The sequence below is a fragment of the Cavia porcellus genome, unplaced genomic scaffold (genome assembly GCF_034190915.1).
Source record: "Cavia porcellus strain 051 isolate PalLab524CR breed Dunkin Hartley unplaced genomic scaffold, mCavPor4.1 scaffold_6, whole genome shotgun sequence".
NCBI lineage: Eukaryota > Metazoa > Chordata > Mammalia > Rodentia > Caviidae > Cavia > Cavia porcellus.
In genome coordinates this window covers 95078239-95102027 of record NW_026947489.1, presented here as the reverse complement: position 1 = coordinate 95102027, position 23789 = coordinate 95078239, and the positions used below count along the sequence as shown (strand labels likewise).

The 23789-nt window shown below is 61.0% G+C and overlaps 1 protein-coding gene across 2 annotated transcripts; it reads left to right on the top strand.

The window, feature by feature from the left end:
• Positions 1–15754: 15754 nt before the first annotated feature.
• Positions 15755–22989, top strand: Meox1 (mesenchyme homeobox 1). 2 transcript variants are annotated; one of them, XM_013149466.2, is made up of 3 exons: positions 15755–16490; positions 21804–21970; positions 22605–22989. In XM_013149466.2, the coding sequence occupies exons 1-3, from the start codon at positions 16052–16054 to the stop codon at positions 22821–22823; spliced, it is 825 nt and encodes a 274-aa protein (XP_013004920.1). In that variant the 5' UTR covers positions 15755–16051; the 3' UTR covers positions 22824–22989. The 2 variants fall into 2 exon arrangements, with proteins under 2 accessions (XP_013004920.1, XP_013004921.1); XM_013149467.2 differs by lacking the exon at positions 21804–21970 and having other exon boundaries at positions 22605–22804.
• The last annotated feature ends 800 nt before the right edge of the window (positions 22990–23789 follow it).

Genomic DNA, 23789 nt, shown 5'->3' with positions numbered 1-23789 from the left:
CAGCACTGGGGAGACTGAGGCAGGAGCATCTCCAAGAGTTCGAGGAGCAGCCTGGACTGCATAGTGAGACCCTGCCTCAAATGAACAAAGAGACAAACAAAAACCCACAGATAAACAAAAACCCAGCTCTCAGGTGAGGCCTGCTTTGCTATTGGAACCAAAGTTTGTGGGAACGCTGTGGGTGCCGGCCACTTCTTGATTCTGAAAGTATGGAAACTTTTCTGTGGACTTCCATGTTTTCCAAGTTTTCCCTGATACTATTACTTAATAAAGAGTCTAAATTCAAGAGGGGAAAGTGCATTTTAGGATGCGTTTATCTTTCCAGTCTCCAGCACTAGGAAAAACTTGCTTTTCTGTCTCAAAGTCAAAGAGGAAGGGGCTCTGGGGAGCAGCTTCCTCGCTGGCACAGAGCTGAGTGTCCAGGATCCCAGAGGCTGTGGGGATCCGGGCAACGGTGGTCACAGATGATCTGAGTATTTTTCTTGCAAAACCCAAGAGGCCCATGTGGCTTCCAAAACCTGGGCGCTGTGGCCCTGGGGAGCTAGCCTGCATGCCGTTGCTATGATGATGCACATATGGCCTCTCTCAGATCAGGGGCCCCAGAGCTGCCACACTGTCCCTGGCCGGTCCCAGCTCAATGAACCACATGGCAGTGAGGCTGGAGGGATTTTGGGCTCACCAGGGGACCGGGCCTGGGGTCACATGCACGTCCACACCCAGCCAGGGCCATATTCCTTCCTCGTCCATCTGCTTCTGTGCAAAGCCCCAAGGAAAGCAGAACTCATCCCTCATGCTTGGTCTCCTGCCACATTCCGGGGCTCTGAGATCCGCTGCCTGGTAATAGCTCAGAACTCAGCAGAGTTTGAACCAGGACCGGCCCAAGGAAGAGGACCAGGACCAGTGGACCCAAGCTGGGTCACCATTTGGACCGTCATGGTTCTGAGAGGGAAGGGAAGCGCTGACTCTGAGCAGCCGGAATTCAAGCCCCGGAGGCTGGTTCCTTCCCAATAACCTGGCTGTGCCCCATAAGCAGCCCCCGGGGCAGTGCTTTTATCGGTACCAGGGATCCAACTCACGACTACCTGCTTGCAAGGCAGGCGCTTATGCTGCTGAGCTAAATCCCCAGCCCCCAGTTGTCTTGTGTCTTACAATCTGTCAGGACGTGGACGCTGGGGAGGGTCAGGGGCATCCTCCTGCCGGCCACACTTTGTGGCCATCACAGTGCTGAGGGTCGAAGCCTGGCCTCCTGCACCAACACCAGCATCCCTGCAACTGTGTGGCCCTGGACCTGGCCAGACAGAGGGGCCCTGGTCCTCAGGTCCCTGAGCCCTGGGCTCCGGGGAACAGTGCTTCTCCCTGAGCAGGCCCTGAGGCAGGGGGCGGAGCACCAGGAATAGGAACCCAGACCGGGGAGAATCAGAACCCACAGATGAAGGCTGCCCTGCCCCGAAGGTCCTAGGCCCTTGGGCCCAAAGCCGTGTCCCCGGCCTATGTCCACCTCCCCAACAGTGGGTTGAGCTGGGGACTCACCGGGCCTCACCCCTGTCCATGGTTATGGTGAACCCCGCAACCCCAGGCTCAGGGACCCTGTACTGCATCCACACCTGTGAGCACCTTGCCCAGCCGCTGCCCGCCCCCCCCACCATGGTGAAACCCACTTTGGACAACACATCCTGGCGCCGAGAGAGGCAGAGGGTGGGACCAGCCCCATGGACGAGGGGACCCCGTGTGACCCTGGCTGGCAGGTAGAAACTGGGACCCCCTATTTCTGCTCTCGGGGGGCCCCCACCAGGCTGACCTGCACCTTCACAAAAACAACCCAAAGGCCATGGCACCAGGGCAACCCGGCTCTTTCCGGCTTACAGCTCTGAGCCAGTGCTGCAGAACTGTCACTGGAAACGCCCCGTGGGCCCGATTGGGCGCAATGGCTCCCTGGCTCGGGATGGGGTGCATGGCACAGCGGCCACCACCTTCCTGGTTCCCGGCTCACACTTTCTCACTCTGTCTACCTGGGGAAACTGAGGTTTGCAGTCAGCTGTGGTCAGCGGGTCCCCGGTTATCCCCCCCACCCAGCTCATCGTTTGCCATCAGCAGGACGGAGAGTGGGAGCTGGCAGCCTGGAGCTCTCAGGAGCAGGCATCTTCCCACCGAGGCTCCAGGGCTCAGAGGCTCCCTGAAGGCCACAGGGTGGAGGCAGGTCCCATGGGTGATGGTGACGCCCTCCCACTCGTGTCCGTGGAGGCCTGGGCTCGCCCACCGCAGACGGACCCCCGGGCTGATGTTAGAGGTCGTTTGGCCTCCACCATGTTTGCCCTGCTGGAAAGTCCTGTAAGGGTCAGCTTCAGGCTTCCTTCTCCCAGTGTTTTGTTGTTTGAGGCTGGGTCTCACTATGGGCTCCAGGCCGGCCTCAAACTCCAAGTGATCCTCCTGCCTCAGCTTCCTGAATCCCTGGGCCATAGATGAGGAAGTGGGGTCCCTGTGACTGGCAGGGCCTCCATCCCAGACGTGCCCCACTGTCCCCAGCCTTCCGGGATCCCTTGTGCTTCAGTACTGGTGGCCTGGACCTGTGTTCCCATCACCAAGACCGTCCTACTCTACTGAGGGGCCAGCAGGTTGGACAGAGTCCAGGTGCTCAGCGCCCACAGCCACGTCCCCCAGGCCAGGCACTTGTCCCTGCTGTCTCAGGTGCCGCTTTGGAAACCGCAGCCCCTCATTAGCACCTGGCCTGGGCACCATGCGGTTTCCGGGTGGCTCGAGGCCTGGCCCAGCTCTCCTCTGAGAGCCTCTGGGCTAAATTTAAGCCCTGACCCTGACAATTTCGAAGTTTTCTGCGGGGGGGGTAATTGGCCACAAGCCGTAATTACCCTGCCACTGCTCCCGCGCTGCCCAGACAGCCCACTGAGGGCACAGGCTGCACCCTGGCCAGGACATGGCCCCTCCAGTGCAGCACAGGTACCTGTGTCGCCCCCGGCTTGGGTATTTAGGGCAAGAAAAGCTGGGCTTGTTTTCAATGTGACCTTTATTTTAAAGTTTGTTTTTAATTTGGGGCCACTGCCCACAAGAGGCAAAGATCCAGGTCCCATTGCTGGCCCCGCCATGCCAGCTACATGCTGGTCCCCCCAACGTGCACCCTGAGCCCAGACAGCAGGGTCCCCGCCAGGCCTCCAGGATCTGGAATGTGGCGTGGATGCCACCATCGAGCACCTCAGTCCAAGTCCTCAACCTGCGCTGCCCAGCCGGGAACCCCAACATTTCTGATATGGGTCTGGGATTTATGAGGCCCAGCCTGAACCTGGTGCAGGCAGCCATGAGTACAAAGAGCAAAGGGCACTGGGCACCAGCCAGAACGTGCCCCAAGGAGGGTGCTGAGACAGGACCAACAGAGAAAGAAACTGAAGCTCCCAGGCGCCACCTTGGTCATGGCTTGGCAGGGGAGGAGATGGGTGGCCCCAGGTTCCCCCTCTTCCCCATGCCAGGTGCCGGTCAGCGTTGGGCTGTGTGATAGCCATGCTGGTACTGTGTCATCAGTCGGTGACCTGGTGCCGGAGGGGGTCTCCACAGGGCTGAGGATAAAGACAGGGCTGAGCCTGGTGAACCCCAATGTGATGGGCATGGAGTGAGCCCCAGCAGGCCTGGGGCGGGGTCTGCGGGGATGGGGGCCGAGGGCTCCAGGATGAAATCTCGGCCATCCCAGCTCTGGCAGACACCCCAAACCCAGCGAGGCAGCCAGGGCCCAGTGGGGAGGGGCCGAGGGCTTCATGCGTAGGCAGAGGGGACCCGGGGACCTGGGGACCCGCAGACCCACTGGGCCCAGGTGCCCGGGCTGACCTGACCACTCAGCCGAGGGACCCCGCCACCCGAGTCCTTCCCCACATCTGTTACTTGCTGACTGTGGGGACGGTGAAGCCAGGGCACGGGGCAGCCTCACCCCGGCCCCTGCTTGACTCGGGGAGCAGATGCCCCTGCTGTCCTTGGCAGCCTCAGCTCAGGGAGTGGTGCAGAGACAAAACAGGCCAGGCGGCTGCTGGCCTACTGCTGGGGCCCAAGGACATAAGGCCCAGGACGCCTCATCTGGGGCCCCGGAGCCTTGGAAGTAGGGACGCACACTTGGTGCTGGATTCCAGTCACACAGTAGTGGCCTGGTGAGGGTACCTGAGGACGTGTCTTGGTTTCCCTCTGCCTCGTCCCCCAGTCTGCACAAGAGACCCAGCAGTGCAAGACGCCCCAGGCAGGGAACACAGATGAAATGGATGGATCCTTGGACCGTTTGTCTCATGGGGCTGGCCTAAGCGTGTGCCTCAGTTTCCCCCAGCTAGAGGCCTTGGGCCTGGGAGCTCATGGGTGCAGCTGGGCCGCAGTCTCAGCCCCCAGTGTGAACTGTTTGCCTGCTTTCCTGGGAGCCACCTCGGTGACAGGACAGCGGCCGGGCGCTCACAAGTGGCCCTGCCCTGGGCGCCACAGCCACCACTAATCCCCCTGCTGGTGGGCGGCACAACTGCAAACACACATGATAACAAGACAGGGGACGCCAGGCCTCACCTACTAGCTTTTGTTTTCATTACTAAATTTACTTTGGTCAAGTGTGGTGGGGCATGCCTGTCACCCAGGCCCTCGGGAGGCTGAGGCAGGACGATTGCTGTGAGTTGGAGGCACGAAGTTATCCAAGGTAGGGAAATGGTCATGCAAAGGTCCTGAGGCAGGAGGCAGAGACAGACAGAGCTTTGCTAGGAGCTGGACCATGGGGCAGGGCAGGGAGGGGACAGCAGGTCCCGTGGGAAGCCTGGGACTCTCAAGTCCCCTGAATGGAGAAGTGTTCCTGGCATCTGACAAGACTAGAGCTCCCACACACAGGTTGCTGGCTCTGTGGCCTTAGTTGAGTCCCCATGGCATCCCAGGCCCTGTTCCCTACTTTCCGGGGCCCCTCGTGGTCTCCAGCACCCCCACCACATCTTGCCTCCCCTAATACTGGCTCCAGCAGCACCAGCCTCCACAATGACAGGGGGTCGGGGGCTGCTCTCCGAGGTCCCTGCAGGGCCTCCTCAGAGCAGCCTCCTGCAAGCAGCTCTTTCTTGAGCGCTGTGGAGAGTGGGGTGCAGCTTCTGCTGCTTCCAGGGGGCTATGGGGACCGAGGTGTCCTGGGCCCCTGCAGCTTCACACCAGGTCAGTCTCCGAAGCTGGGATTTCTATTCTAATTATGGAAGGTGAACACACACTGCAGAAAACAAGGAAGAAGAAGCCAAAGACCCCAGCTGGGCGGCTCCCTGTCCCCGCGAACAGAGAGGGCATGTGGAAGATCTCAGGGGACAGCAGGGGGCACAGAGGGAGCCCCGAGTCTGTGAGGCCCCAGAGAGGCAGCACAGAGGAGAGCAGAGACAGAAACAAGTGCTGGAGCCTTGGGGTCTTTGGCTCTGAGACGCCAGACTCAATTTCCACTCCTATCGGGGGCCTTCAAGTGCCACAGAAGCCCCTTGTTAAGCCAGGCTCAGTGCCACTCGGGAGGCTGAGGCAGGCGTGCCAGCCTGGGCTACATAGGGAGACCTTGTCCTCAAAAAGCAAAACAACAAAAAACGAAAGCCGTGGTAAACGGCCGTGACTAGGCAAGCCCTGTCCATGTCTTGGGCCCCAGCCTGGGCATCACACATCTCAAGGACAAGGATGTCCCCTGGTGCCCAGGGCTCAGCACCTGCAGGTGAGAACACCATGTACCTAGCGGGCACTGCTGTGTTGAAGACGCCACTGCAATGTAGGAGGGAGCAAGAAGGGGAAACTGAGGCTTGGGGGAGGCCTGATGTGCCCAGGTGGCAGAGACAGGACACAGGTTCTGAGGCAGGTGAGGGGTGGCCTGTGGTGACAAGACTGTCGCCTGGGGTCCCGCACCCCAGCAGCCCCTTGTACAAGTGCGTGTGCCAGGACCCCACCCTGCTGCCCACCAGGAGCCTGGCCTCCCCTGCGCGGGCGCCAACTGCCTCCCTGCCTGGCTTCTGCCCCAGCTGTGCTATAAATAGTGTCGCTCCCGGCCAGACAGCTGCTTGGCAAACACTGTAATTTGCTGAAAGGTTTGGAATGTGTCTAAAAATGCGAAGGCAAATGAGAGCAGTGTGGAGGGCGTGTGCCCGCGTCTCCGCCCCCTGCAGGTGGAGCCCCTGCTCCTCCTTGAGCCTGCCCCTCATCCACACCCCCAGGGCCAGGGCACTGCGGGTGGGGCTTTTCCGATAGTGGATAAGCACATGGAGGAGCAAACGTCCTTTCCACACACCTCGGCCTCCTCCTGCATCAGCCTCCCCCACCCTCCTGAACCATCAGAGCTGGAGGAGACCCCATGCTGCCCCCCAGGGCCTCGACTTCGTAAACACAGAAGCAGCTGAGGAAGGCCTCCTGGGGACCCGAGGGTAGAAACGCTGTCACTGCCTTCCTGAGGCTCCTCGCCGGCTCCAGTACGGGCCGTGCAGGCCCCTGGTGGGGCCGGGCCTCGCAGCCCCCAGGTCCCCAGGCCACTGCATTGATCCCCGCCTTTCCCGCCGTCCGCCCCGTCACACACAGGATCCGTGACATTTGTGTTGTTTGTTTGACGTTGGGGCTCACGATGGAGCCCAGGCTGGTCTTGAACACCCAGTGATTCTCCTGCCTCAGCCTCCCAAGTGACTCCCGAAGCCCGAGGGGCTCTGCCTCAGTGGTTCCCACACAGAGGAGCCGGGACGGGCCGCCCGTGAGAACGCGGCGCACAGCGCCATCTCGTGGCCATTTGTAGCACGGCGCCCACCGCGCGGGACCACCGTCAAGCAGGGGAGGCCATGTGGCTGGAGTAATCAGTGTAATCAACCAATCAAAAGACAGATATAGAGAGGAAAAAAGGCAGCTGGTAAAAATACTGTTAATTGGGCTGGGGGTTCAGCTCAGCAGCATAAGCGCCTGCTTGGCAAGTGCAAGATCGTGAGTTTGATCCCCGATCAAAAAAAATACTATTAATACAGAAATAGAATCCATTGTTTTAGAGAAACATCCACAAAGCTTGTCCGCAGGGAAGTGTTCAGTCCTCTTTTCCTTTCTCTCACGCAGTGAGTCGCAGCTGGGGCCCCCTTAGCCCCGGGACGCTGGGCAAGGCTGGGCGTCTTTCTGTAGCCACAGGAGAGGGGAGCTGTTGGATGGGGCCAGGGCCCGGTGCCCCCCTCGATGCCCAGTCGCCCCATGTCAGGGACTCGCCCTTTCCCACAGCAGAGCCAGGCTCCTAGGTCCTCCAGCGACCTCGGGGCCACTCTTGGGTCCCCCCGGTGATGACGGGGGATGCAAGGCTTTGCCTGCATCATGCCTGCAGTGGGCCTGGCTCTGCAGCCCCGAATGGCCCAGCAGGCAGCGGAGCACCTGTGTCCCCACCCCAGCTGCCTCTGGTGATGAAGTTGCTGAGGTCTCCACCCAGGTCCAGCGCCCAGGCCTGGTGCCAAGGTCGACTAGCCATGCCACCCACCTGCCACTGTCAGGGCCTTCCTGTGGGGAAGAGGGGGCACAGGGAAGAGCTGAGGGGTCCCTCTCCAGAGCCCCCTGCTGACCCCCAAGGCCTGGGCCTCCTCTTCTCCTCCAGAGGGTCACAGGTGGCCTCTGGGCTCCTACTGTGACCATGGGGTCCTTCATCATGGCCTCCTGGCCCTCGGTGCTAGCCCGACATCTGTGTCCCTCTGGACGCTGCCCCCGTGAAGGCCTGGCAGGAAGAGTCAAAGGCAGCTTGGGGACAGGCAGGACAGGTGGGCCTGGGGCAGTGGCACGGGGTTCCCAACCCCTCAGAACAGAGTGTGAGCTGGGAGGGCCTGCCCTGGAAGCCAGATGGGCCCCCAAGTTCCTGCAGCACCTCTGAGGGACACAGGATGCTCTGAGAGCTGTGGCTGGTGGTGTTGTTTCCCACCTTCTGGTTGGCTGTGTGTTCGTGTGTCTGTGTGTCCCTGTGTCCATGTGTCCATCTGTGTCCCTGTGTCTGTGTGTCCATATGTATGTACTGCAGCTCTTGTCCTCAGCAATCGTCCCCCTTCTTCCTCATTCCCAGGCTCCGTGCCCTCTGGGGTGACTCTGCTGCTCCACCTCCCTGGGGCCACCTTGTGTCCCCGAATCCGCTGCTGTGTCCCCAGCACCACTCCTGACACACCCTGTAAGTGTTTGTTGAATGAACAAGGGATCAGCAGGCTTGTACAGGGCAGGCTGCAGTGTTAGTCCTGACTCCTCTGCTTCCCAAATGCTGGAGGCCCAGCCAGGTCCCCCAAACCACTGCGGCTCCTTCCTGATGGGGACGCCCGTGCCCCCCTTCTCCAGCCGCCTGGGCCCACCGCTCCCCGCGCTGCAGGGTTCCTCTTGGAATCTCTCCAGATGAAATGTCACAAGCACAGCACCGTGAATCTGCGGTGACAGGGACCCAAGCACACTGATGGAGCGTAAATCAGTGTGGACCCCTCCTCCCCTTGGCTGAGGATGGTGAATTTATGGGCAGCACCCGGGCCACGGCATTTATATACGGTGGGCAGAGGTGGTGGGCTCGGCCTTCACAGCAGCCAGTTACAGTTTTTTCTAGTGAAAATTAATCCGTTCTGTGGAAATTTCCTAAGCACTTAGTGGATTAAGACCACATCCATTGAATACCAAGGCTATTCAAAAAAAAAAAAAAAAGACCACATCCAAATGGGGACGACCTAGCACCACACGCATGCACACACACTCATACACAGGCACGCCCATGGGGGCGTTAGGAGGCCCGACATGGAACCCCTGGTCCCCGCACCCCACATCCTCTCCCATGGCAAACCAGGCCCCGGGCGGCCAGCTAAGGTCGCTGAGGGCCATGCCTGACCTCGAGCCCAGAGCCGAATCCTGTCTGCACCTGACCCCCAGGGATCCCAGGGCGGGTCCCCAACCATGTGTAACCCAGGGGACCACAGCCACGACTGCACTCTGCCTGATTGATGAGCCCAGGAGGTGACACGGCTGACCTCTGGCCCAAGGTCACTGGAAGGGGTGAGGGCAGTGTGGGGGCAGTGCCATGGGCCGAAGTCATCCAGGACGGAAGTCAGCGGGGCTGAGGGCCCCCAAGGGAGGCGGCATCTGGAATGGCTCACTCCAGGCCTCGAGCAGGAACTGGGTGCTGGCATCCACAGGGTCATACAGCCACAACCCTGCACGGGGAGAGCTCCAACTCCCCCACTTCCTGTCCCCTGCGGGGAGCCCCAGGCAGAGGGGACAGAGAGGCACCTGCCGGGCCAGGTCAGCCTGCTGAGGTCTGCCCACATGCATCATCCTGGACATACCACCCCTGTCAGCCTGTCCCGGGGACCCGGTACCCCGCACCCCAGCCCCTAGCGGAGGCCCCAACACCACCCTCTCCCTGCCCCCCTTCCCCAGCTGCCGCCCGCCTCTGCATCCCGAGGCCACTCACATCCGGCCCCTGGGGGACCCTGGAGCCACCACCCCAAGAAATCCCTATGATTTCATCTGCTATTTAATCTTTATTTCTCCTCATACTTTTTAGAACTTGGAATAATTTCTCATGAGTAGTAACTAGGAAGCCATAAATCGCCCTTTATGTCCAGGGAAAATCAATTGTTATCTGACATTTTACCCTAATATTCCTGACTTCCTCCATCCATCATAAAGTGTCCATCTGCCTTTTATCTTCCAGGCCATTAGCGCAGGCATCTCCAGGACTTCTCCACGCTCCTCTGGAATGGGGCCCGGCTTGAGGGGAGAGGGGATTTATCTGTGGCCTTCGGGGGACCGGCACTCATTAATGGGTTTTATCGATTTGGGGCTCTTTAACCCTTAGCAATGACACAGGTGTCGCCTGCTCCAGGCAGCGACAGCAGGGGTGGAAGTAGTTCTCAGCTGAGCAGCCCCAGCTCGCGGGGGCACCCGGGCACACCTCGGTCCTGTGCCCTGGTGCTGTGGGGAGAAAGCTGGGGGCCTGGTGAGGAGTGGTGGGTGAGGGCTTGGGTGGAACTTGGCCGCCAGATTCAGGAGCCGGGGGACCCCCTGTGCCCTCCCAGGCCTCACTGGCAGGGAGAATCCTGTCCTGTGTGGACAACAGAGGCAGCCACAGGAGGACAGGGTGAAGCTGGCGCCCCAGGCTCAGGGCCAGCTGGTCCCGCCCACCCCCCAGCCTCCAGTGTGACCCTGAAGGAAGGACCGAGAAGTCCCCACCCTCGCCCCTCAAAGCTCCCCAGGCAGCCCATGCCCAAGTGAGCTCCTGGGTTGGAGTATGGGAGGAAATGAGGAAACGGAGTCACTAAGGGACCAGTTCTTGGCCCGGTCTGGGCCTCCAAGCTGGCGAGCACCGGGACAAATTTAAGACCCAAGGGCTCCAGAGCCGGAGTCATGCTGTTTTTGTTGTCCTTGTTTGAGACCGGGTCTCACTATGTAGCCCAGGCCTTAAACTTGCAGAGATCTTCCTACCTCAGCCTCCTGAGTGCCAGGATGATGGCTTGGGCCACCAAGTCTGGGGCAGAGCTGTCTCTCCGCCTGGCGTGGGAGTCTGTGCCTGTCCCAAAGGCCATGTGTCCCCTGGGCACCACCACAACCATTGGGAAGGTGCCAGCCCTGCTGCAGGGAGTGAAGATGGAGCCCGGGGGATGCTTCAGAAGCAGAGGGAGGACGGCTGCTGAGAGCTGGGACTCCCGCTCTCAGGGTCGACCCCACGGCCCCCAGGGTCCCCAGCATGGATGCGGGCTTCTGGTTTTCATTTCCAGGATGGAGCCTGGAACCAGGGCTGAGGCAGGAGCTGCACGTTCTCTCTGCTGCCAGGGTCCTCCACACAGTGACGACTGAGAAAAGCAGATTCACGGTGGCCTTGGCTTCAGAGACCCTGGTCAGAGCTCAGCTCTATCTCCTCTGAAAGCGATGGTGGCAGTGCTGACACCCCACCATGGCGGGTCACCCTATGGGCCCCAGCTACCAACCCAGGCTGCTTGCTGAGGGGTCTCCAAGGACACAAGCCAGGGTCCCTGCCCTGCGTCCTCCCAACCAGCTCCAGGGCTTGCCTGGGACCTCATTCTGTGCCTGCCTGGGGCTGGAGGCTCCTGCAGGGCCCCAGGATATGGCTTTGGGGGCACAGAGAGAGAGAGGACTGTGACCCTGGCAGGAACCTGGCAGAGGTGTGGGCATCTTCCTCGTGGCTCCTGGCTGGGGAGGCCACACCCAAGCTGCCCACAAGGCCTCGGCCCCTCCAGCAGCCTCCCCGGCCCATCCTGGGCACCCTTGCCCCACACATCCCTGCCGACCTCTCCCGACGCCCTGACCGTGTCCAGGCAGCCCCGAAACCGGGTCTGCGTCCTCACGCTCTGCTGTGCCCAGCTCCTCCCTGTGCAGCTAGCTGGGCCCAGGGGCTGCCGGGCCTCCTGACTCGGGGGCTCTCAGGCCTCCTGGGCAGCTGCTTCGGGCTCTCTGCCCATGGAAAAGGCTCCCAAGGTACAGCGAGGTGACGGGCGACTGAGGGTGGCAGTGACAGTGAGGGGACTGGTGCAGACCCAGCCCCAGCCGCGGGCGCTCAGCGTCCTTCTATGGCTCTGCCAGTCTCCCTGTCCCCTGCCGGCAGCCAGGGGCTGTCACTTCCTGTCCCCCAGTGTCCCAAGGACCCCTGCACCCCACCTTGCCATGTTTTAAGGGGGCGCCGCTTTACCGCGCTCTGGCACGAGGACCGTCCACGAGCTGCAGTTCCGAGGGCCACCCCCAGAGGGCGCTGCAGTCCCGCCTCAGGGGAGCTCAGCGTCCGACCTTGCGTGGGGCCTCGTGCGGGAGGACACCGGCGTGTGCACGGTGGGGCCACTCCCCGGCCTCTCCCAGTGCGCGACCTGCTCACCAACCTTCCTGACCGCACCCTGCCCCCGCCGCCCACGCTCCCCGCCCCCGTCCGTCGACGCGCCGCCTTGCGGGGAGGCCATTTATTTCTTCCTTTATAACGGGAAGGGCCGGAAACCTGTGCGCACTCCGTCACCTCTTCAAGAGCTCTGCTGTTCTAGGAGCAGTGACCCTCACCGGGGTTTCAGCTGCTTGGCCCATCCTGGCCTGCGTGGAGCCGTTTCCCCCAACCCAGGAGGCCAGAGCACCAGCCCTGAGGCTGGGGTTCAGTCCAAGGCCCCCACCTTCCACTCCCATGGGCCACCAAGAGATGGGGAGCCAGAAAGCCCCGCTGGCTGCAGCCATGGCCGGGAGCAAGCTCCTCCCACTTTCCCACCCCATTGCCCAGGTGGACCAAGACCACACAGAGCAGTGAGGACCACTACACCCCAACAGCCTGGGGATGAGGGCGGCAGGGGCACAGGGTCCTGGCTGGAGCCCCTCGGATCCAGGGGACAGAGGTCAGATTGGGCCTGAGCACTGCTCCTGGAAACGCCTGCTCAGAGGGCCGACAGTGGACCTATGGTCCCAGGGCCATGCTGGCCCCTCTGTGAGTGGCTCAGTACCAGCGCAGATCTGGCCCCGAAGACACTGTCTGACGGTTCCATCGGTCAATGGGCAGCAAGGCCTGGATCCGGCCTTCCAGGCTGCCCAACCTCCCTGACCCTCCCCACCTCTCCAGGGAGATAAGAAAGGATCCGAGTTCACTCGGCCCCTCAGGGTTACTGGCAGCGTGCAGCAGCCACTGAACAAACATGTGGACCCCACATTCACGCACACAAAGCAAATAGGCACTTGGGTGGCCTCGGGTCAGATTCCCAACCTCGATGAGTGGAGCCCAGAACCTGTGTCAGGTCCTGCACCCCTCCACCTACCAGGGCCTCCTTGGCGTCCTCATCTGGAGCCAGGGACCCAGACGAGGGGGTCAGCAGTCAGAAGAGACTGCACCCGGCCGCTCAGCCTCCATCAGGGGTTTTCAATTCACTGCCGACACGGACATCCCGACGGATTGCAGCCAGAATTGAAGAACTGAAGAACTGGGGCTGTGGTTGAAACACTCGAGATCCGGCCCCATGGCCAGCCCGAGTCCCTGCTCACATGGTGGGCCTGGTCCTCCTCTGGCCCCCTGCAGGACTAAAGCTTCCTGCTCATCGGTGCCAGGGACAGGGCTCCCCACCCCCGGCTGCTGCCACGCCAGACCCACAAACTGCAGGACACACCAGGCCCCTTGGAGCCCAAGCCACGACTCAGGCCTGGTCCCCACATGACCAAGTTGGATTTTTAAAATGCTGCTAGGTAAACAGAGGGGAAAGCAGAACATCCCCTGCGCCCCACGCACTCCATAAATCCATACCATGTCCGGTTTGCTTAATGCGGTTTCCCGGCTGCCGGAGAGCCAGGCTCCCACCCCCACCCCTACCCCCGTCACCTTGCCACCTCCCCGCCACCCCGCACAGCCAGTTTGGAAAGAGACAGAGGTGACGCATGTTGCATTTGAGTCTCAGGTAAACAGCAAATATCTGGGGGCTGCAGGGGGGGCCCCCAACTCCCAGCACCCCTTGCAGCTCTGCTCTGTCAAGAGGAAAGTGCTGGTCAGGGGGGTCAGCTGCTGAGGATTGCCGAGCTTCCCTTGGATGCAGGGGTGGGGGACACTGTCCTTCCTCCCCTCTCTGCTCCCTAAATGCTGCCACGGCCCAGGGGGCAGAGTCCATCCGTGTGGCTTGCGCCTGGGTCCCTGGGGACTTAGGGAGGTTCTGGTGTGGGGCAGGAACTGCGTCCTCTGCTGGGGACCTGGGCAGGGTGACTCTGGGCCTCGAGGCCTTGGAAGAGCAGGTGCCTGCCCTTGTTCTAGCCGTTCCTGGGGTCCAGAGCCACCTGTCCCCCACCCACCTGTCCCCTGCCTGATCCCTCAGGGTCTCACCAACAGGGGGTCCCATTGGACTCTGGGTTTTGCCATGCAGTTTATGTCTTGGCTCCACTGCCCTCTCTGCTGGCCCAGAAAGACATCCCAGGGCCACTCTGGGGCCATCCAGGTGACATCTGTGTCACCGCTACACACTGCACCAGGATGACAGCCCCTGGGGCCACCTGACTTCTTTCTGAAGCTGCTGAGGGGAAATTGTTCCCATTTCACAGGGGAGAAAACTGAGGCCTAGGCAGACGGGAATGGCTACGCAGATCTGTGTGCCCACCGCAGGCAGGACCAGGTCTTGGCCTCTGACTGACACACTCCCAGGACTGTGACTTCCACCCCTGCCATGTGGCCATGGAAGAATGAGCCAGGTGGAGTGGGGCGCCCCTCGGGGCAGCTGGACCAGCAGGGCCCAGGGAGGGAAGTCACATGTTCACCCCGGCCTCGACCCATGGGCAACTCTGGCCTGGACGTTTGTCCTGGAGCAGCCACACCAGGTAGGCACTGTCAACTCTGGGCCACCAAGGCCGGACCTGGGGGCGGCCACCCCTAGACCCTGCACCCCCCCCACACACACCGGCCATACCCAGGACCGAGGCGATCCCCGTGTACGACAGACAGGATGGCAGATCTCAGGGGTGGCGCAGATTTGGCCCTGGGAACCCCATTCCCACCCCCCATGGCTGCTCGGCCCAGGCCACCGTGCTTTTGTGGCCTGAGGCTGCAGGGTGGTGGAAGACGAAGGTGCTGGGTACCCTGACAGATGAGCCGCTGGGGCCCGGCTGTTTTCCTTGGCTCAGGAGGGGGCTGTCAGGGAGATGGAGAGGCCGGACCCCAGGTGACGCCCGGGGCTGACAGATGTTGGCAGCTGCTCAGGCGCCAAGGTGCCAGGGCAGCACCAAGCACAGGGTACCCAGCCGTGCCCCAAGCCCTCCTGACCTCCAGGTCATCCCACCATGACCCCGACAGGCCCAGATCCAGGCAGGTTTGTGTGACCACTGCGCAGGCTACCTGTGCCCCGATAGGGGTCACACTGTGACAAGTTCGTAAGACAGCACCCCTTTATAGCACTTTAGGATTGTCTGGCTGAAATATTGGGGCCCCTTCAGGGAGAACCCCAAAAGACCAAGGAGCCCCACATTTCTGTTCCCACCCCGGGCCTGGACCTCGGGTGCCAAGGGGAGATGGTGGGCTGAGGACAGGATGCCAAGAGGTGAGCCCTGGAAAAGCTTGGGGGTCTCTTTGACAATCTTGCGCGATTGGCGGATGAGCTGGAGGTTTAAAAGCACCCCTGTCACCCCAACACTCAGGAGGCCAAGGCAGGAGGGTTGTTGTGAGTTCAAGGCTAGGCTGAGTTACAGTGAGACCCTGTCTTAGAAACAAAATAAAATAAAAGGCCCTGACCGGGGACAGTCCCTGGGGTGAAGAGGAAGGAGTCTTTTGGAGCACATCTTTCCGCAGACTCCAGACCATAGTGGGCCGCTGGGATCTGCAAAAAGGATTTCTCCTAATCTACCTTCCTCCCATGGTGGCCCCAGAAGGAACTCAAAATCCCCAGGCCAGCCCAGCCCAGCCGTCTCAGGTACTCACAGCCGCCCCTCCCAGGAGTTTGGCTCCTGAAGGCCTCAGGGCTTCTTCCAAACGCAAGACCTGGAGAATTTTGTTAACAGTGCAATCACAGTAACTTTATGGTGCTGGAAGAGTCACACTGATGAGAGGGTGTATGTGCACCCCTGTGTGTGCATGCGTGAGTGTCCTGCAGCGGGGGTTTTCTCACTCTTTACAGAAACACAGACCATGTTTCTTTAAAAGCCCCAGCTGCAAATCCCATCACCGCAGGTTTGATTTCTGGTGAGGAGACCCTGACGCCTGGTTGGAGGGGCCTTGCCCCTCCTTCTCCTCTCTCATGTTTCACCACAGAAATTTGTCACTCTCCCCATTGCAGAATTTAAAAGCCTCTCCTCCCTGGGCCATCCCTCCGAGAGCCCAGCCCGGCTCTGGCTCCAGGTGGCTCCTGGTCCCTGCAACTGGTGGGCCTTGCACGTGTGTGGCGCAGTCCCCGACACACGTGCCCGGGGGCAGCCGTATTGGCCAGGTGTGAGGGCGCCGCAGGAACCCCTGTGCACGCTAGCGTGTGCGGCTTTGCGGACACGGTCACTTCGGTTCTGTTTTTGGCTCCTGGTGCGGAGCACCTTTTCTTCCAGCTCCTCTTTTTTGCTTTTTCGATCTTTAACCTCTGAGCTCAAGAAGTTGAACTCCTGGTGGGTGGCGGAGCCCATGGACCCCGAGGGCAGCCGCTGCTTAAGGAGCCCCCTGGGCCCGGCCCCGCTCTGGGGCTGCCTGCGGAACCTCCACGCCGAGGGCAGCGTCGCCTCAGGGTCACCCCATTGCCCGCCGGCCCCGTTCTCCTTCCACCAGAAGCCAGACTTCCCAGCCTCAGCCGCATACCCCGACTTCTCGGCCTCCTGCCTGGCTGTCACCCCGCACAGCCTGCCCCGAGAGCAGTGCGTCTTCACGGAGCAGCACCCCGCGTTCCCGAGGCTGCCAGACTGGCACCCCCCTGTCCCCGAATCCTGGCAGAGGCCGCATCCCAGCCAGGCTGGGGACCCTGGAGAGATGGAGCCTGTGGAAGGCCCAGGGGAGGACTTTGGGATGCTGGGGAGCACCGCTGGCGAGGTGGAGAGGACGCTGTCCCGACGGAGGAAAGCGGCAGCAGGTACGTGTCGAGGGGTCTACTGGGGTCTTACCGTTGGCTGGGCAGCTGCTTCCTTAGTCCTGAACACTTGTGCCGCACAGTGTCATCACAAGGGACGTGGAGACCTCTGAGAGCTCAGGGCTCTCAGAGTCTGGACAGTGACGATGCCATCTGCATTCCCAAAGGGTGCTGGGCAAGAGCAGCAGGCAAGGGACCCCAGGGCAGGATTGCAGGCACAGTTGGGCTGGAGGGGTCCCAGGGCCCCAGGGTCCACTTAGTATCTGGGGGAGCCCTGGGCGTGGGGCCCAGAGACTGCGACTTGGTGGCCTGCAGCAGTCTAAGGGGGGCAGCTGCCCACAAGAGCCAGACCAGAGAGCTGGGCTGTGTCAAGCCCAGGGGACAGAGACCCTAGGGAGGCGTCCAGGGTCTGGCCAGGCCCAGCTTGGGATGGAGCACAAGGAGGGCACTGTTTGTGGGTTGCTCAGCAGTCTGGCCCCTCCTGCACTGTCCCCTGCCTCCTACCGTGCCCACCTCTATGTGGTCCCCGTCCCCACCTTTCCTGGCCTCCAGCCCCCTACCCCTCTTGTGTGGCCCCAGGGGAGGCACCAGCTACCCCTCAGACCTTCAGTTCTCTTGGAGACACTAGGGTGGACACAGGGAGCGGCCAGGTGTGGAAGCCACAAAGAAGAGTCCACTGAGGGCTGTTGGCAGTGGGGGTGCTCAACGGGTGTCCACTCTCTGGGGTCCCCCTAGTTTGCAAGGTGGGGGTGCTGGGGGAATTAGCATCTCAGCTAGTGCATGGGAGATAGGGATGGGGCTGGGCCCAGCAGGAGTGGGCCTGCACTGAGGTGGACACTCGGCCTCTCCTCCCAGCTCTGCCCACCTGAGTACAGGGCGTCCACATCCTGGGTTCCTTGGACCCAGGCAAACCAAAGCTCCGTCACCCTGGGGTGGCACAAGCCTGGACCTCACGCCGGCCCTCACACCTTGCACCCCACCTCAGCTGTCATCCTGAGTGGACATCAGCCTGTGCCTGGTGTCCTCCTCCTGCATGACAGTGGGTGACACCTTCCCCAACTCCCATCTGCCCTCCACAGAAAGCTATGATGTCCCCTGAGGGTAAAGCCCAGCCACACCCCAGACCACACCTTCACGTCCCTGCCTCGCTGTGGAGCCCGGCATCTTCACCCCTCTCAGGGCCATTCCAGCCCTTTCCAGGGCTACGAGGTCAGGGCACTGGCAAAGCCTGCTGGCCTGCTGGCCACAGGCAGACCCCATCCCAGGTGTGCCACCCTACCTGGCCCTGCCGCCTCCACTGCCAGCTGTGGCTGTGGTGCTGGCCCTGTCCAGCCCCTAGCCCCAGCCCCCTGGCCACCCTCATTCCAAGTCCCGTTTTGTTCATCTTGGGTTCTTTGGGGTCGCCATGCTGGCACCAAGCACAGCTTCTTTCCTGAGCTGCACCTCTCACGTGGACTATTTCCGTGGGGACGCCTTTTCGGCTCCCCCACAGCACAGTAGGGGCGCAGCACAGAATTCTGGTGCCCGTCTCATCTCCATGGGAGGCCAGGCCACGGCATGGTGCTGTGAGCCAGGGGAGCCCTCAGGATGGGCCTGGGGCAAGTGCTCATCGGGGACCCTGAATTGCTGAGTCCAGGCCGCAATACGTGGGAAGTCTGGCTCCATGTGCCGTAAAGATCGGCGAGTGCTGGGCCGGCTCAGCCTGGGAGGACCTGCACTGCGGGGGTGGGCAGAGGAGGCTCCTTGCCCTCCCGCCTCCCTCACCCCCACTCCCTCAGGGGCCTCCGCTCCCCATCCTGCTCCCTCATCCCACCCTCCAAAGGCAGGGCCAGCGGGCTTTGAAGACCCCTGCCGGCAGGACAGCTGTGAGGCCACTGCTATTTCCTCCAAACCGTCACTGTTACCCAGCTGGTCTTTAATTTATGGCAAGGAGGGATTTCGTGTTGAATTCCTGGCAGGGTTCAAGGGGAGGTTACCGGTCACTAGCGGCTCCCATCCTCTGCCCACTCTCTGTTCTGTCTTTCCCACCCTGCTCCAGCCGGGATGCACTGCCCGGGCTCCTGGTGCCCCACGTCCCCTGCCCAAGCTGTGCCCACTGCCTCTGCCCCACCCCATGCTGAACCCTACGCCAGGTCCATGGTGCAGATCCGATTGGTCCTGCCTGCACCTGACCTCCTGCTGCCCTCACCCTGCCACCAAGCACATGGGATCACGCTGGGTCACACGCACACACTCGTGTACACACACACACGCACATGGTGCACACACATTGCCCCAGCATTTCCAGGGTTCTGCAGTTCTGACCGCATCTTCTCCGCTGTCTAAAACGTCTCCACTGTGCTCACGGTGGCTCTTATTGGCCGCCTCTCCGTTGACGCGGCTCTGCAGCAGCCTCGGCATCAGAGATCTCCTGGGACCTCGGATTTCCTGGCCACAGCTGCAGCTTGCAAAGGAAGTCGGGGTCCAAGACGCCCACCCCGAGATCTGATGTTGGAGATCGGTGTCTGTCACTGTGTGTCTGCCCCCAAACTGCTCCACACAATGTTCACCATCTGAACGCTTTTGGGGGACCCATGAAGCTGCCACCTGCAGGCACACTGTCCTGTGGTGATTCCAGGGCTGTCCCATCATACAAGTTCAAACCCTACATCCACTGAGTGGACCTCTGCCCTTCTCCAGCCCGTCTCCACCATGCCACCCCCTGAGGGTTCAGGTAGTGAGATGCCTCTGAGGGATCCTGCAGAATCCAGCCTTTTGTGACCCACTTATTTATTTACTTACTTATTGTCACTTGAGACAGGGTCTCACTATGTGGTTCAGCCTGGCCCTGAGCTCACTTTGTCTTGAACTCACATCGATCTTCCTGCCTCGGCCTCCCGAGTGCTGGGATAACAAGCCTGTGCCACTATGCACGGCTTGTTGATTGCACTTAGCACGATGTCCTCTCATTTCACCGAGGGCGTCAGGCACGGAGAATTTCCTCCCATAAGCTCAGTAACCACCGGTCACTGAGTACCATGTTCCCTTTATCCACCCCACACAAGGGCAACGTAGGGATGGTGGGCAGCAGAGTCCAGGTTTCCAATATCTCGGGTGTGGACGGGAAGTGGACTCGCTGGGTCACATGGTGACCCTGGCCTTGGGGAGCCCCAGTTGCTGCCCGTTTTACACCCCAGGGTCCCGGCTTCCACCACTCGTACCCCCCTCAAGCAGGCAGTCGCTGCTCTGCATCCTCTGCCGGCTTCTGCCGAGGCCCTCTCATCTGCTTGTGGACTTTGTGTCTCTTTTGGAGAAACTGAAGCTCTTTGCCCACTTTCAGTTGGTCCTTTGAGGGTTCTGGTCGTCGTCCAGTGGCAGTCCTTTATACCTTCTGAACATTCACCCCGTCAGGTGTCAGTTTGCAAACATTTCTTCCATCCCACCTTTTTACCCTGTTGACCGCTTCCTTTGCTGGGCAGAAGGTTTTCAGTTTTGGTGTTTTGAGTCAGAGTCTTGCTGTGGAGTCCAGTTGAAGGGATTCTCCTGTCTCAGCCTCCCGAGGGCTGGGAGGTGTCCCGCACCCGGCTGAATTCACTCCTAAGTATTTTATTCTTTGTGTGCTGTTGTAAGTAGACTTATTTTCTCAGTTTGACTCTCAGGTTTCTCCTGACTGTGCAGACTCAGCATGTGGCTCTGCAGCTGGCCCCTCATGCACACGTCCCTCATCCTAACAGTGCTGGTCAGTGGGATCCTGGGGGTTTACCCCACTGACCAGGGCAGCCAGAAGGGAGGCCACTTCCCCTCTCCCTGGTTACCTGGAAGTCTTTCATTCCTATGCCTGCCCCGGAGCTCTGGCCAAGGCAGGGTGGACACTGAGCAGGGGTAGCCAGGGGGTCCTTGTCCATCCTCATGAGCAGGGACCACGTTCCATCTCCCCAGGCCTAAGACATCCCCAGGCCAATGGACCGGAGTCCATTGGGGACCAGGCCAGACCCAGTCGCCTCTCCCGTGAGTTGGCTTGTTCCACAGTGTCTCTGGAGCCAGAAGCACCTTCAGAGTTTCTGCTCATTTGCTTGTTTTATTCGTTTTGTTTTGAGACCCAGTTTCTCTGGCCTTGAACTTACCATGATCCTCCTGCCTCAGCCTCCTGGGGTGACAGCCTGGCTAACCTTTAGGCTTTAAGAGCATCTCCACACACGTCACCTGGAGCCTGGAGCCCACAGTGGCTAAATGACTTCCTCAAAGTGGCCCCCAAGAGATTTGAGGTGCATAACGCCGTGTAAGCCCCCTGCCAGGCTGTGACAGAAACAGGCTGGAGGCCAGGGCCCTGGAGTAGGCTGTGGTAAGACAACTCCAGACCCCTTTCCTTGGACCGACGTCTCCGTAGCCTCTGCCTCTGCCCACTGGAGGGTTGCCACAGCCAGGGCACCTGAGCAGAGTGGCTGAAGAGGGTTGTCAGGGGACCTGCAGCTCTGGTCCAGTGTGGGGAGGATGAGGAGTCCATTGGGGACCAGGCCAGACCCAGTCGCCAGCAGATGGTGGCACCGGGGGCCACGGTGTCTGGGCTGGGCTCCTCCCTGGCACCTCCCCATCCCTGCCACTTTATAGAACATTGGGCCCCTGTCCTCCACCTGGGTGAACCCCGGCTGCTATGTCCCTGAGCGCCGTGCTCTGCTCTATAAAATGCAGCTGCCCCTCAAAGCATGGTAGGCAGTGTAAAGATGGGGGGCCATGTGGGGGGTTGGGGGCTGGCACAGATACGCACCCTGCACTTAGTAGCCAGGACTAAGCTCCCCTATGTCCTTGAGAGCCCCAGCCCGGGTCCTCGCCTCTCCCAACCTGGCCCTGCAGGGCAGCCAGGACCCAGCCCTATGACCAGCTGCCCCTACAAGGCTGCCGGCCCCCCAGAGCACTGCAAAGCCAGAGCCAAGGGGTGAGCACCTGGGCAAGCACGGAAAAGACTCGTGGGGCTGCCTGCCTCTGACATGTGTGTTCACAGGGGCTGTGGGTCTGGTCTGCAGGCCACACACATGGGGCTTGCATGGGGGCTGGGCTGTGGGGTTCCAGGGAGCTCAGGATGGGCCAAGAGCAACTCCTTCGGGGTCAAAGATCTTCCCAACCAGGGTGTGGGGGGCAGCAGCTTTTTTCTTTGGAGCTCTAGGGTGACTTAGAGCCAGCTGGGGGACTTAGGAATCTAGGGAGCCCCTGGCTCCAGATGGGAAGTACGTTTTTTAAAGAGCTGGGTTGAGGCTCAGTGCCAAGGCCCCGGCCTACCCCTGCAGGGGGTGGGAGGAGGGGAAGATGCGCCCACCTGCCCGCGGGCGGCCCCTCTCCCAGACCTGCAGGAGCCCGGCAAAAAGTTGGAGGCCAAGGCCCGCAAGGAGAGGACAGCCTTCACCAGGGAGCAGCTGCGTGAGCTGGAGGCCGAGTTCGCACACCACAACTACCTGACGCGCCTGCGAAGATACGAGATTGCCATGAACCTGGACCTCTCCGAGCGCCAGGTGCCCCCCGCATCAGGGAGCCCCAGATTCTCTGGGAGAGGGCAGGGAGACGACAGGGACACGATAGGGAGTCCGGCACCCACATCTCTGAAGCTCCCCGGCTGGGCCAGCGCTGCAGGCGCTGGAATCGCCAGGTGCGGTCCACAGTGCAGGTTCCAGGGTCCTCGGGTTCAGGGTTCGGGGCGTAGACTCAGAACCGCACCTTGGGTGGGCTCTGCAGGAGGCTCAGGTGCCACAGACTCGGGGTGCCTCAGACAGCACCCTGGGCCTGTGTGGGCTCTGGTCTGGGTGAGGACAGGACCAGAGTGATAGTGGCAAAGTGGTGGCAACTTCCCGTGGGCGGTGCCATCCCGGGCAATGGATATTGAACCTGGAGACCCAGCGCCTAATCCCACCTGCCCCCACCCAGACCCAGACCCCTGGATCCTGCTGTAAATGGGGACCTGCCCCACCTGTGCAAGGCACCCAGGTTCACAGGAGAGAGGGAGCCGTCCCCCTGGTGGTGCAGGACCCTGGGGTGGGTGGGGTACGTGCTAGTTCCTGCCAGTGTCCTGGTGCAACCTGGCTCCCTCGGGCACCCCCATAGGACTGGTCACCCTGGCCCAAGTGACCAGGCCCCTGGCTCTCTCCACAGGTCAAAGTGTGGTTCCAGAACCGGAGGATGAAGTGGAAGCGGGTAAAGGGGGGCCAGCCCGTCTCCCCTCAGGGCCAGGACGCTGATGACAGGGACTCCCCAACCACCCCATCTCCGAGTGAGCACAGAGGACATCACCCCATGCACCCCAACCTCGGACCAACTCTGGTCCCAGCCTCCCCAGCAGCCCCAGGTCCCACCCAGAGTTTCCCCATCTGACAGCCCCAGGCCTGGCCTTGGCCCTCGCTTTCCAGGGAACCACGCAGCCCCCACCAAGCTGCACAGATGGGGAAGCTGCCTCTTGGGTCTCCCGGTTGCCTCCTCCTGTCGCCTTCCTGTCCTAGCCCCTCCAGGCTGGCCACCTGGCCTTCGGGGCAAGGGGCCTGGGCCCCTCATGACTCACAAAGGAAATGGGAGGATCTAGTGGTTGACTGATTGTGTCAACTTGAGACAGTTAGAAGCTAACTAAATGGGTTTAGCAATTCTACACCCAAGGATGTAGAAGACCCACCCTAGGGTGAGTTATCACCTCGAGGTATAAAAGGGGAGGAGGAAGGACAAATCCATGCCATTCTTGGGAGAAGCTCCAGTCCTCGCCTTTGGTTTGGACCTCTCCTGCTGGCTTCCAGTACAGACTCTTCAGCTTCCCAGTGTAGACTCTGCAGCCTTTCATCACAGAGCCTTCGGCCTTCTGTCGAGGACCTATCAGCCTGCTGGTGTGGACTTGCACAAGACACTAGGGTGAACTCCAGATCTTGGATTGAATCCTTCAGCCTCCAGTGCATAGACACCCTCTGCACGCTTCCTCATCAGACTCTGTGACTGACTATCATAAGCCAATCTTGTTGTTTCTGTATATTCCGGGTTATATCTGTTCTCTCTAGTAAAACCCTGACCAATAGAGAGGACATACACAAAGGCCCCAAGCCTCAAGTCTCTGCCCCAGGCAGGCTGGGCAGGTCCTGGTCCCTATGCCAATGGCTCTGCCTTGTGCCTGGGTGGCCGCCCCGATGGCCCAGCTCACTGTGGGGCGCAGCTGGGACAGGTGAGTGAAGGCCTGGAGCCGCAGCTCCCACTCCAATCTGCAGACTCCGAGCGGAAGCCCTGTCGGTGTCCACACCGAGGAGCTCAGGGCTGGACAGTGCACAGGGGCCACAGGAGGGGCCAGCTGGGGGCCCAGAACAG

What these genes read in the sequence shown, in the direction of transcription:
- Meox1 (XM_013149466.2), top strand. Translation starts at nt 16,052, where the DNA reads ATGGACCCCGAGGGCAGCCGCTGCTTAAGGAGCCCCCTGGGCCCGGCC. An exon ending in ACGGAGGAAAGCGGCAGCAG is followed by an intron (nt 16,491 to 21,803) that starts GTACGTGTCGAG and finishes CCCCTCTCCCAG; the next exon opens with ACCTGCAGGAGCCCGGCAAA. An exon ending in TGGACCTCTCCGAGCGCCAG is followed by an intron (nt 21,971 to 22,604) that starts GTGCCCCCCGCA and finishes CTCTCTCCACAG; the next exon opens with GTCAAAGTGTGGTTCCAGAA.